The sequence below is a fragment of the Falco cherrug genome, chromosome Z (genome assembly GCF_023634085.1).
Source record: "Falco cherrug isolate bFalChe1 chromosome Z, bFalChe1.pri, whole genome shotgun sequence".
Classification (NCBI taxonomy): domain Eukaryota; kingdom Metazoa; phylum Chordata; class Aves; order Falconiformes; family Falconidae; genus Falco; species Falco cherrug.
Window position 1 is genome coordinate 1844528 of NC_073720.1, and position 13375 is coordinate 1857902.

The 13375-nt window shown below is 43.5% G+C and overlaps 1 protein-coding gene across 1 annotated transcript in view; it reads right to left on the reverse strand.

Annotated features, from left to right (window-relative positions):
- Positions 1–13375, reverse strand: part of DCC (DCC netrin 1 receptor) — a 556872-nt gene that overhangs the window by 48736 nt on the left and 494761 nt on the right. The window contains exons 19-21 of the mRNA XM_055699136.1: positions 11417–11524; positions 8603–8797; positions 3552–3584 (exon numbers count right to left, since the gene is read on the reverse strand). Coding sequence (XP_055555111.1) covers positions 3552–3584; positions 8603–8797; positions 11417–11524 — 336 coding nt within the window. The remainder of the gene's footprint in view (positions 1–3551; positions 3585–8602; positions 8798–11416; positions 11525–13375) is intronic.

The following is a 13375-nucleotide window of genomic DNA, read 5'->3' on the forward strand; positions in this document are numbered from 1 at the left end:
GATGCTCCTCTTTTTCCCCTCCAGGTAAGAGTGTCTGTGCCCTGGGAGCATTACTTGCATTTCAGCATTGGGATTCCTCCTTCTTTCAGACAGTTGTGGACCAGCGACGGAATGGGCTGGGCTGGGCTCAACTCTGTCTGGCAGTCATGTGCAAGAATGAAGTCATGGGGGTAGGGTACCCCTTGCCTCCTCTTATCAGTGGTAGCCCCTTCGTGCAGCAGCTGGTCTCTGCTCTCCCAGGGAGTTGCCACAACCAAGAGTACAGTTGCCCCGGACTAAGAAACCTTTGAAACCCTCCCTAAGTTCTGCTTTCCTCCCTATCTCCCCTTCCTGCACCCAAGGTCGCTGGCGGTTGTACCGCCCCTTCTAGCAGATCCCACATCTGGGGTCCTCAGAGCTCTGTCTCCTCCTGCCCTGCAGCCTTGGTGTCTCTGCCCGAAGCCCCTCACACGTCCCACATCCTCCAACAAGGCTTTGCTGCCGTGTAAGTCGATTTTGCTTCCTGAACACGGGAGCCACGAGCTGGCGTTGGAGACAGATGACCTACCACAGTTAATTCATGTCACTCAATAACAATTGCATTTGTGGCAGAGATGGCCCCCAGGGCCCTGCCCCAAGCACAGAGTAATTTAAAAGGCTCCCCCTGACTTCAGCAGGTGTCGGTTCAGGCTGATTAAAGAATTAGCTTTGATGATTTCTAAGGCAAATGAGCTTTCAGAAACTTTGACTTTGTTTGTCTTACAGCTTGTGTAAGCAGTGCGGTTGCAGTGAGACCTGGCACCATCCACTTGTCTTTAATGGAGCTGGAATAACAGAATGGAATGGTAGAATCCTTTAAATTGGAAAAGACCTTGGAGATCATCGAGCCTAACCATTACACCAGCACTGCCAAGCCCACCGCTAAACCACCTTGCTGAGCACCATACCTACGTGGTTTTTAAACACCTCCAGGTGTTAAGCTGCCTAAAGATCAAGCAAATGCAAGTGAAGACCTCAGACTTGGATTTATTAGAATTCATCATCGAGGTCACATAAAAATGGAAGCTGAATTCAGATACCAGCAAGCCTACAGAAGATACAACAAAAAGGTTCAGAATTTCTCCTCCTTATATCCCACAGTCCTAAAGAACGAAAATGCAGCATATTCCAAATCCCCAGGGGGAAGACAGTATTTACGTACGAGGAGTGACTGTGTAACTCAGGTTGTGCACACCCGCTGGCTGCTAAAGCCTCGCTAACCTTGTTTCATTTTTGTCATCTCATCAGTTATTTGACTCAAATGAAACCAAAACCCCCACCATACCCAAAGCAACTGGGAATTCACAGGCTACGGTTGCAACCCCAGCACAGTTACCACCTGGGGGATGCGCTTCAGCCAGACACCACACTGCGAGTAGCTACACCAGACTGGAGGAAATCTTTCCTGGCTTAAAGTCTATACCGAGCATCACTCACTAAACAGGTGGCAGAGACTGTTCAGCCTGGTCAAGAGCAATGAATTATTCTGATGTTGCTTTTTGCACAGCAAGGAAAACCTGAGCAAGGGGCACAGCATTCCCAGAGGAACAGGATGCACAAAAGGGAAACAACACAGACCTCTCTTTTTCTGGGGTAGTTTGAGGAACACATATTCACCTCCCATATACAAAGCAGCTTAACCTGTCATGCTTATGTACATCTCCCCATTAACTAGGGAGTTAATTAACGAGGGAGACAAAACTACAGCACAAGGTAGGATAGGCAGGTCTCCCTGCAGAGGATCTGATTCTCCATATCCTTGTGATGGACATAGCTTTACCACTCTATGGAACCTTAAAATGTTTTTCCACATTTTTTTTTTTCCTCCCATAAAGCATCGCAAAAGTAGTATGTAGAGCATCCGACCAAGGGGATTTTCTGCAGCGCTCCATGAAAAGCAGCAAGTAGAAGCTCAGGAACCAGCCTGATGCCGCTTGCACAGATACCTGCTTCATGGGCAAGAAGATGGGGGACAAGTACTGGGAGGGAACGGACCATGCCTATAGGAGCAGTGGTCCTATGGTTGTGCCTGGCAGTGACTCCGGTGCCGGCTTTGCCACTGGAAAGCCCCACCAGCGGAGAAGGCAGATGCCCCACACGCTGTGCCATGAGATCCATTACACACCGCTACGGTACAGCTGTACAACCATACGGTCACAGAGCAACACGCTCGGTGAAAAACAAAACCACTAACACTACTTTTCCATCCAGCCTTCTCTTTTCTCCTTGTTTTTTAAAAAAAACACCTGAACTTGACATTTTTTCAGTCCTGCTTACCTTGATACCTTGTGCTGGAGCCTCTCCTAGGCTTTCCAAACCTGCCTGAAAACACCTTATATGCAAATTTGAAGAAAAACATACTGACAATTTACTTTCAGGCTGCTTTGTAACTTAACACTTTTACCCTTTAAAAAAATAGGGTTTACCTTTTCAAACCTGACATTTTCCATTTGTGTGTGCTGTGGTGCAAACAATCGTACCAAGCACACCAGCTTTTAATTTTGTAATTCGTATACTTCTGCTTCTCTCAGGAAATTGTACGCTGAAATCAGAAGGTGAATTTCCCAAACTGGCTGAGAGAGGGTCCCTCCAACATGCCGCCTTGCTGTGAGGCTTTATGTGGTACCTGGCACAAAGTGAAAACCTAGCGAAGAAATAGGCCAGGGATGCTCCAGGTCAAAATAAAACCTACAAAAGGGCTTAGAATTGAGTTTTGATCTTCTAAATACCGCTCTCTTGTCTTCCCTAGGAATTATCTATCGCAGGTTAACGTAACCCACTAAACTGGGGTAAGTCAAGCCAGGGACTCGCGGTTTACACCTCACTTTGCCTTTTAAACTAGTGGGAACTCAGAGTACAAATCCCAATAAACCTCCCAAGACCAGGTTTGAGTTTTTCTCAAAAGTCACTGCAGCATTTCCTTGGGCAGACGTCACGTAAATGTACGATGCTCTAGCTGTAATTGGAAGAAATACTTTGGAATAAATAGGTCTGAAGCAAAAAAAAGGGAAGAAATATCCTAGCAACAGGCTTCACAGGTACTCGAAGGGGCAGAGGAACCGTGACCAGTCAGACATTTGTATTTGGAAAATGCAATGATAATGCCTTGAAAAGTTGACTAAACTTTGCCATTATGAAACAGGAGCTGCTTTGAGAGAAAAGATGATTTATGATTTCACATAGTGAGGCTTTTGAACTTTAATCTATAACCCATGAAAGGGTGTAAGAGGAGCCTGGAAATTATGCTGAGCTTAATTATACTTAATGTGAATTATTCAGAAGTGCAGCAGAGAGACTAAAAATTTATTTCACACAAAGAAGCTTGACATTTTAATTGGTCCTTCAGAAAAGAGACAAAACAATTTCCTCTCCTGAAAATTTACATCTTCCCCATCAAAGCAGCAGCCTCAGCTGAGCAGAACTTCATTAACAAGATTAATTAGCAAGCCAGTGCCTGCCTCATCAGGTGTGCAGCCCAGGTGAAAAGCACGGCCCCTCCCCAGAAAAAAGGCAACAGATTGAGGGCACCGTACCTTGGTCATTAGCCATTTTGTCAGGGTGCTCAACTGCAAGAAAGAGACAATGTCATTAGAGGCTGACAGCTCCTCGCCGCCGCATCACACCAGCTACCGTGTCTTAACCGATCCCCATTTCCAGAGAGATCCTGGAGAACCGAGAGGACACAACACAGCGTCATGGAATCACCAAATAGCTCCGAGTGGGAAGGGACCCGTAAGGAACTCTGAGTACCGACTCCCTGCTCCTCACAGGGCTGCAAAAAGCGACGCCCTACAGCCAAGAGCATTGTCCGGATGCTCCCGGAATTCTGAACATGGGTTGAACCACGAGTAGAGCGGGTATTTTCACCAGGTTCTTCCAAACGTGAGACCTTGGCCGCAGCACTTTTTCATTCTCTTGGGTATTTTTTTCTGGCATGAGCGGAGAAGCTTAATCAAGCAAGAAGGGAAAGGGAGACACTGCTTCTTTAAATAATTACACTCAGATCACCTATGAGTTGAAAGCCTGGCTTCTACTCCCATTGGTTCAGCATTTTACAAGAGGGTTTAAAACTATTTACATGCTTTTGCATAATAACCATAAAAGCGTGATCTGAAGTGCACCAGGCAAGACTTGGAAATTCAACAGATATATTTATATCTGTTATTTATATGTAGCTTTTTAAAATTTTTTAAAATTGTTTAATTTTTTATTTATTTTTTTAAAAAATATATATTTATATGTAGCTTTCCTGCGTGGCTACAACTTCTGACTATTTATGATGCAGCTGAGGGAACTGAACTTTCCTCGAATTCCTAAGTAGCTATCACGGTAGAGCATTAACCAGCCCTCTGCTTCATAAATTATGTAAGAATCTTAAAGTAGAGGAAATTGGAGGCAAAAAGAAGTGATTTGGCATGTGAATCTGGAAGCCCAATAACCCCCGCCTGCAGGTGCGGAGCAGGTTGCTCCCACGCTGCTAAAACCACTGCAATGTCCTGGATCACGGCATCGTGCTGGGAACAAACGGAAGTACCGAAATAGCAGTGATCTACTATCACGGGCACAGTCAGGAGCTCCACACCTGTGGCAGAGGGGGCGTAGCTCCTTGGATGCCCCCCAAACCTTCACTTAAATTCCCACACACACCCCCCCCTCAGACTTTTTTACATGGATGCAGAGAAGCAGAGTATATGGAGCACATACACAGGGTATACGGAGCACATACACAGGGTTTATACAGAGCGCATACCAGGGTATATGGAGCACAATACACAGGGTGTATATGGAGCACATACACAGGGTATACGGAGCACATACAGGGGGTATATATGGTGCACATACACAGGGCCTATGGAGTACATACACAGGGCCTATGGAGTACATACACAGGGTATATGAGGCACATACACAGGGTATATATGGAGCACATACACAGGGTCTATGGAGCACATTGTCTCAAACTTTCTAGAAATCTGTGAGCCTGTGCTTCCCCACTGTGCCATGACTGGGCTACCACCCTTCCTTCAGGACAAATATCCTCAAGAAGACGTGAAACCCTGCCCATGACTGCCATTACTTCCATCCGACCGCTGACGCCACTCAGACGCTGCCCTGGCACCGCTCAGTGCTTGCTGCCTTCTCCAGGTGATGGAGGAGGTGAAACCATGACACCTCCAGTGCCTAGAAATGCTGCAGCCCAGGGGGGTAGCACCTGCTTCAGGCAGGTCACAGGGGTTTGCCTTTGGTGCCAGTTATGAACCGGGATGAGCTGTTGGAGCACGACGCAAGGCAGCATTAGAGGGCACTGCAGGGCTAGAAATGCTGCCCCACACTTGACCACACAAGGGGGGTCAAGGCGCAGAGTGGCATCACCTGCGGGTTCAGGGCTCTCGTAGAAATGGTACAAGGGGCAGCTTCTCATCTGATGTCCTGCAGAAAGCCCATGCCTAGAGTTTTCCTGCCGATCTTAGCACAATGGACTATCTGTGTTTCATGCCCATGATTTCTTTCTCCCTCCCTCTCACCCTCCCTACTCTTCCTTTTAAAACGGCATCTGATCTGGAGTGCTATCCCTGCTTCGCATTATGTCTGCAGGTGCATTAACAGGCAACTTTTTTTTTCCAGTTCATACGTGTGGATGTAACGTTTTGTGCCAGCCTGACAAGCAGGATACCACTCTTTCATTTTCTTTAATTAAAGGAGCTCGGTGCTCAAGGAAGGTCTGTTTGTAAAGGCTGGCTGAAACGAGAATGGGTTGGGCTCAGCAGAGGAAAGCGTAAGCACACTCGCTACGTACAGTTCCAAGATCTGCTTGTTTCTGCAACAGAAGAAAACCCAGAGAGCTGACAAATTATTGGAAAGCCTGAGGAAATCCCCTGCCTGCCTGCCTGCCTGCCTGTCGCCAGCTCCGTCCTTCCCTTTAGATGTCACATTTCATTGGGCAGTTGCAACCTCAGATGATTTATTTATTTACTTCTGCAACTCCAAGAATTTCTGAAAATGATTAGTTAAAAGCCACTTACAGGCCAATGGAACACTGAGACTTGGACTTCAACATCAGGAGCAACCTGTGAGTATGCACTGCAACAGGCTGCAAAATGCACATACGATTTGGGTGCTCTCTGCTTCTCTTCCATAAACACATACACACACATATATATATATATGTATATGTATATGTATATGTCATCCAGGCTCAGTAAGGAGAAAGAAAAATCCGAGCAACGACACCGAATTCTGGCCCATGTTATACAACAAAAACCAAAGGTGGGATGTTTGATCACATTTTATTCTTCTCTTCCAGGTGCCTAAGAAGGTGTGTATCTGCTTCTTCATGCTCTAAGTGATAAATTTAACAAGCCAGAGCATAAAGAAAGCAGATCCTCACCTGATGTAAACTGTGGTAGACTGATTGAAGTTCACAGTGTAACGACAATTTACATAAGCTAGGGATTTGCCCATTTGCCTCTATATTACCATCAGCGGAGCTGAAGTGGAAGAATATAAACTCATTGCTCCGTGGTAGTGTTATTTACTACTAAACACATCTCTTTCTCACAGATCACTACACTTTCATTAGTAAAGAAAAGTCCCTACAAATACTCACATTGCAATTACAACACAAGGAACAGCTTGGTTTCCTTGGAGGAGCTTTATGTACTCTACTACACGAAACGAGACAGTGGGTGACTTAGTGGATCTTTGATGCTTGTTGAGTTCCTCGTGATTTAAAACTTTCTCTGATCAGGACACAGATTCGCCATCAGAGCTCGCATCACCATATGGCACATACAGATCTTCTGCTAATAATTATTATGGGCAGGAAACCAACATTTTTGCATAATTCACAATGCACTCAAGACTTCAGAAAGTCTTTTCACCTGAAGTGTAGGGACGGATTTGTCAAAAGACCAGTTGAATAGAATAGAACATGACATATTTAGGGTGGATATCATTAAGTATTCATGGCAGGGTATTAGACAGAGTCCTTGTAGGCTATTACAAGATGTAACAAATGTGTAAATTCATCTTTTTGGTATCTGTTGATGCTGTCTGATCTAGAATTCATTTCCCAAATGAGTTTTATGGTACTTTGTGTAAACATTACAAAGTAGGTGATATCAAGTCCGTTAATCTTTTGGTTTAGTTGAGATATCTGGGTCTCTGTATCTTTTCATATCTCATTAGTCTGCGGTTATTATATTTTGATGCCTTGGCTCATTTTAAACTCAGTCTAATAGACTTCTTCTGCTTGGCACAAATTGTGAGCATGAAATTAAGTTGGCACCATCGGCTTGATAGAGATGAAGCACCCGTGAAGTGCTATCTCTTCACATTTCATGGCAGTAGAGAATGAATAATCAGTATCTTCCCAATAATTCATTCAAAGTGAAACATGACTTGGACAAGTAAGTCCTGAAAACCTGGGCAGGCAATGATAAGCTCAGAACAAATTGATACAATTTTTCTTTTTTTTCTTTTTCCTCTCTGACTCTTGCTAATTCATGGAAAGTATGGTAGGAGGCTGCCTCTCCGGCACAGGTTTGAGCCTGAATTTCCCTAATTTCCCTCCAGTCATGACTCCTCAGGCCCAGCCTGAGTCCAGTCTCAATTCTCTTCTGCCAAGATGTTATTTTTACCTACAAATCCCTGGATTTTCTCTAGAGAAGGCACAGCAATAACGTGCTCTCTCATACGCCACGCTTCTTTCCTGGAATAGCTTCGCTGTTTATGTCAGCGGAGTTTTTCATTAATTACATGTCTTTTTTAAAAGTAATTTCATACCTTTGTGCAAATGAATGAGTGACAGTTAAAATATAAGGAGCAGAGCTGTGGCAAGCACCCTGCTTCCCACTCACGGTAATATTGCTTACATCTTCATAACTAATAATTGCCGGGTAGATCATGTCAGGGCTTCACACAGACAGGCAGCGGGGAAGAGAGGAGAGGAATATCTCTGCTTGTTAATTTGAAATTGAGTCTGATACAACAGTCCTTTGCCCTCATGAACACATCAGTGCTGAAGTACCAGCCAAAAAAACCCCACAAAAACAGGTGCCCCTGTTTTGCCTGCTCCTTCTCACCAGTCACTAAGGGAGAGGGATCAGGTATTAATTAATTAATAATCGAGGCCTGCTGTTGAAAAATACCTGGAAGGACTTTCCCCACACAAAGTCAAGTCACATCTCAGTTTGCTGAGCTTTTTAATTATCATTTTGGATGCCTACTCTGTTGATAGGAGTGAGTCATTACAGGTTCCTACAGCCGCCAGAGGATCCAAAATGAAAAGGGACCTCCCTAGAGAAATCCAGTCAAATCCAATTACCTTAAGTATTGATGGGAGAAAGTTAGGTGTTGTCAGGGTGCTTTCCCCCAGCTGACTGAATTTAAAAATAATAGTTACTGCCTCATTATGTGGATTACTTTTGTCAACTACTGGATGCAGTGTTTCGCTTTTATCTCTCAATAAGAGTTTCAAAGTAGGAAGATCTCTTCTGGCTGACACGGAATTAATTGCAAAGCTCCCACGGAGGCATAAGCAAATTCTATGTATCATTACTATGCAGATGACGCAGATCCAAACCTTTCAGCGTCCGAAAGAAAATAGGATCGGAGAGGGGCCCCACTCCCTTGGCGTTGCGAGCTTGGATCCTGAAGTAGTAGACGGTGTCCAGGTTGAGGTCCATGATCTGGTGGGTGAGCCGGTCACCACTGATGGATTCCATGATCCAGTCGTCGATTGGAGCGTTCTTGTCCAAAGTATAGAAGAGGATGTAAGCTGAAGAAACACAGTATCTCCGTTAGTACTTCAAATTTTAATGTGCTTCTGTTACGAAATACAGGTACAATTTGGATTTTGGAAAAAAACAGCGTTTTCTTTTTAAAAGCAGAGACACCAAGTCTCCAATCAAAATAGCTTTGAGAAATGTTTTGAAAATAGATGTTTGTCTATTTTTAGAACAAACCTGCAAGTACAGCATTCACTGTAAGAAATATAGATTTAACAAATATGAAAATGGGTAGCACATTAAAAGGCTGTTACAAGCACGTTACTCAAATTCAGATGCACCATTCAGCCCAATGGCTGCCATAAACCATACGATGTACATCTTCAGTGTGTCTGAAGCATCAATAAAACTAAACAGCATTAATCGCACACATCAATTGCTGGGTACTTAAGGGAAGCCATGTGATATTCCTTGGCTGCTCTAGGGGAAAGTATTTTGGGGAAGAAGCAAAAATTTTAGTAATCCAGAAGTCTGGTAACTTAAGAGTACTACGAGAACTACTTACTGTTCAATAAAACATAGAAGTTGTAAAACTTCAAGTAGAAGTACGAGTGTTAGGAAACTAACAGTTTGTAGGAATTACCTTGCCATTTGGGAAGAAGAAAAAAGCCAGTAAAAAAGGCTGAGATGTCTAGCACACCCTGCAACACCAGTTTCTGCCCAACTTCAAAAATATCTTTTCTTTGTGTGGGTTTTTTTCCCCCTAAAATACTCCCTGGCAAATTAGTCATATGCAAAAGTGCCACTCTAAGACTGCTCTGAAGTGCCATGCCGCAGGCGTGAGCTACTGCAACAGGGAGAGCCTGAGCGGGTCTTCTGGGCTTCATCTTTGCCTGCACCCAAAGTTACTACAAAGTTGGTGTAAGCCTTACTACAGCTGTTTCCCTATTCTGAAATAAAAAAATGCAAATCTCATTCCACATGAATGGTTACTAAGCAGTGTTAGGATGGAAGTGAGATGGTTTTGTGTGGTTGATTTTTATTCTTGTTTTATATTACAGGAGTTTATGTAAAGGCTTGTAGCGTGGGGTTACTAAAGCAGTTTCTCTGACCATGACATTTGAATTAATAGATAGGTAAGATATGAATATCTCTCTGTGTGTGTGTGTGTGTGTGTGTGTGTGTGTGTGTCTCAACACAAGTATAATTGCTCAAACATTTTTAAGGATGAAGATGTGGCTGTTAGGGACATTTCTACTCTCCACAAAGAGTTGTTTTCTCTGCTTGCTATGTCTAAGAACCATTTGACCCGGATGCACTAAAAGATCCCTGTGAGAGTCATTCTCCAACCGAGTGCTCCAAGAAAGAAGTTTGTGCATGGATGTCAAGGGACCCAGCCTGCTCTCAGTCGATGGAACAACTCTATAAAAAGTTGTTACCACGGATTGGAAGTCAGGAAAGCTTTTATTTTATTTTGTCTTGGAAAGTCACCAGGGAATCAGGACCATTAGCACTCATTTCAGTGTGCTGTCCATCAGAACGATCATTTCTTGTCTCTAATGGCTGAATTAGGTAAGTGTAAACAAAGCCATTTCATCAAAACATCCTCCTCTCTGACACGGTCAGGGGTTGTAAAGTGCTGAGGATAATAGAGAGTGAAATTATACACAGTTACGCAAATCTAGCCTAGGAATTGTTATCGCTGGCCGATGTCCACATGGAAATATATCCTTATTTTATTGGTAACATAAAGTGGGACACTTTTCCGGGTGTAACTCACAACAGCTCATCCGACGCCAGTGAAGCCCTGCTGAGTTGCAAGTGTTAAAATCTGCCCCAGCACTCTTCACTGCTAATGGCTCTAACTAACGGGTCTAACCCAACTGTTTGTAGTAACGTTACCATCAAGTGGACATTTCTGAATATGGGCAGTATTTCTCCTAATAATGATAAGCCTCTGAGATGTCTATTAACAGCCTAAAATAATGATTTAATCACAAAGTCTCAGACACAACTCAACTGTATTCTTTAAACTAAATTAACATTAAAGGTTTGTAATGGATTTCTTAATTAGGCACTAAGGTCACATGCAGTATTTTGGAAAACAAAATCTGTCATTGCGAAGCATCCATTAAGTTCAGTTCTTGTCAGTATTACCATTTTTTTCCCTGTTCATCACTGTCCTAAATTGTTATTGTAAAGTTAATATCTACAATAAATTTTCCCATGATGTGCTGCACCGAGCAACTTATCATTACATATTACATACGCATTGTATTATGTATTGCATTATTGCCAAACAAAGTACTTATTAGTCATTTCTAATTATCGCTGAGCAGCACGTACCACAAAACCTTCACTTCGAGTGCAGCATTTTTTAACTTTGATTACTGCTCTTAGCATTTAAAAATAAAAGACTTGCATCCCCTGAGCTGTAGATCTTGCAGCATACCTAACACTGCCCTGATTCCTAGACCAAGTTGGCTGATACAAATAACAGAAAATAAAATAATGTCTGGCTGATAAAAGTAAGAGAAAATACAGTAACATCAGATGAAATAGCACCCAAGGAAAAAAAAACCTAACCAAAATGAAACAGATAGGAAGTGAAGGCAGCAAAGATCAGAACAGTAAAAAAGCGGAGAGTACAGGATAATGTAAATGTTTACCAGTAATTTTTCCATTGGCTTCCAACGGTGGCTGCCAGCTGACGACAACGGCCCGTGGCTTCCCTTCCCGTGTAATGACTGTCAGATCCTTGGGTGCAGAGGTTGGAGCTGGAAATCATGAAAATAATTGAAACCAGAAGTGAGTCGCCTTCTTTTGAATTCCTTACACACCTTAGCAGCGTGGACCACCCGGGAGGCATCCTTTCAGATGTGAGTGCCCTGAGATGCACTGCAAACCTAACACACGATTTGCCCAGCAGTGACATTTCCATAGGGGCGATTGCACAAAACACTGCGTGTGGGTATGTCAGGGTTTGTGGATAGCCCTTCTCTTCCTACCGCTAGTATGGTCCTTAGAGCTAAACAACTGCCGAGGTATCCACAAACACCTAATATACTCTGGGAGCCCTGTATGTTTAGTATCAGTAATAATACTGTGGCTTCTCTATTAGGAACATTTGTAGGTATGCACAAATGCAATTGTGCATTTTCATTAAATATATGCTCAGCTTGGGATATTTTAGACCTGATAAAAAAATCTTAGCTTTACTATTTCCACTGTATTAAAGATGGAAGGTTGGATTTCTGAGCTTGCAGCTGCTGCTTTACACCCTGCTTTACTAACGGGGGCCAGGAGGTCTTGCAGAGCATCTCACATATTTTAACATCATATTGTTAGACTGTGGAGGAGAAAGGAAAAATGGACAATTATTTAAAAATGGTTGAGAGAGAAGAGTAATACATGGGCGTGGAGCTCGTTGTTCATTTACTTGCTTGGCTACAGGCTGTTGATGACCTGGAGTGTACAGACAGTGTCACAGCAGGGAGCACACAGCGCACGAGCATCACGTCACCTGCATCCTACCACCTGCATCCTACCCCTACGGCTATTGAACAACTTTTCTGAATTCCGAAGAACTGCTCCAGAAGTCACTTTCTGAGGTAAAGCTTTACAAATCCATTGGAGCTAAACGAGCCCGATCTAAAGCACAGACACAAATCTTCAGGGTGACAAACATTCACTGGTCCTAAAGCACAAGGAAGGGAAGAACCAGCTGCTGTACAGGCTGTGGTCACAAGGAACCAATGCCTTCGAAATAACACCAAGCAGATGGTCTCGTGGTATTTGCATCAGCTGAACCTTGCAAAAGTGGGATCCAGAAAGCAACCGCTAAATCTGTGCACAGAAAACCAAAGTTTCTGTTACCGCTGTCATACAACCAAGCAGGTTACCACTCGCCAGCGGATGCTCTTGGCGGCAGAATTATGGTGGATTATCCCTTTGCTGTACGTGCTGGAATGACTTGTTCAGTCTGGTACATCCAGAGCCAGCACCAATGCCACTCACAATATTTAACTTCAGTCTTGTCACGTCAACTGCTCCTCACTGGAAGCATCTTTGCATCTTTCTTAGCCTGAAGTAGGCAAGCTGCAACACAAGCTCACAGATCTTTGAGAAGTCTCTTAATCCTCGGCAATGCCCAGCATGATGTGAGCTCCCACACTGCTGGGGGAGTTTGCATTAGTGTTTTGGCCATTATTGCCACCGCTGCTGCTGCTGTTGCTGATTTGTTTGTTTGTTTGTTTTTGGTTTTGTTTTTTTCTGTTTGTTTTTCCAAGTGGGTTGTGTTGCATTTAAAAGCTACTCAGCTTGTAGCCAGCTTGGGACACTGGCTCATCAGTTGAAACACAGCGTACCAAAAAGAAACATCTGGGACTGCCTTGCTCTTCCAGGGAATTGCAAGAGATTAACCCTTTTCATAAATTAACCACACTTTATTTTAAAAGCAAAATGGTACTGCTCTACTTTTGCTAAGCCTATCCTGCAATATTCTCTACCTTCACATAAATGATCGTATTCCTGCCAAGGTGTGTCCATCTCTCTGTATGTAAATGGCGCCTTTATCTGAAATACTCTTTTCCATTCTCTGATATTAATCCTTTTGAACGTGTTTTCAT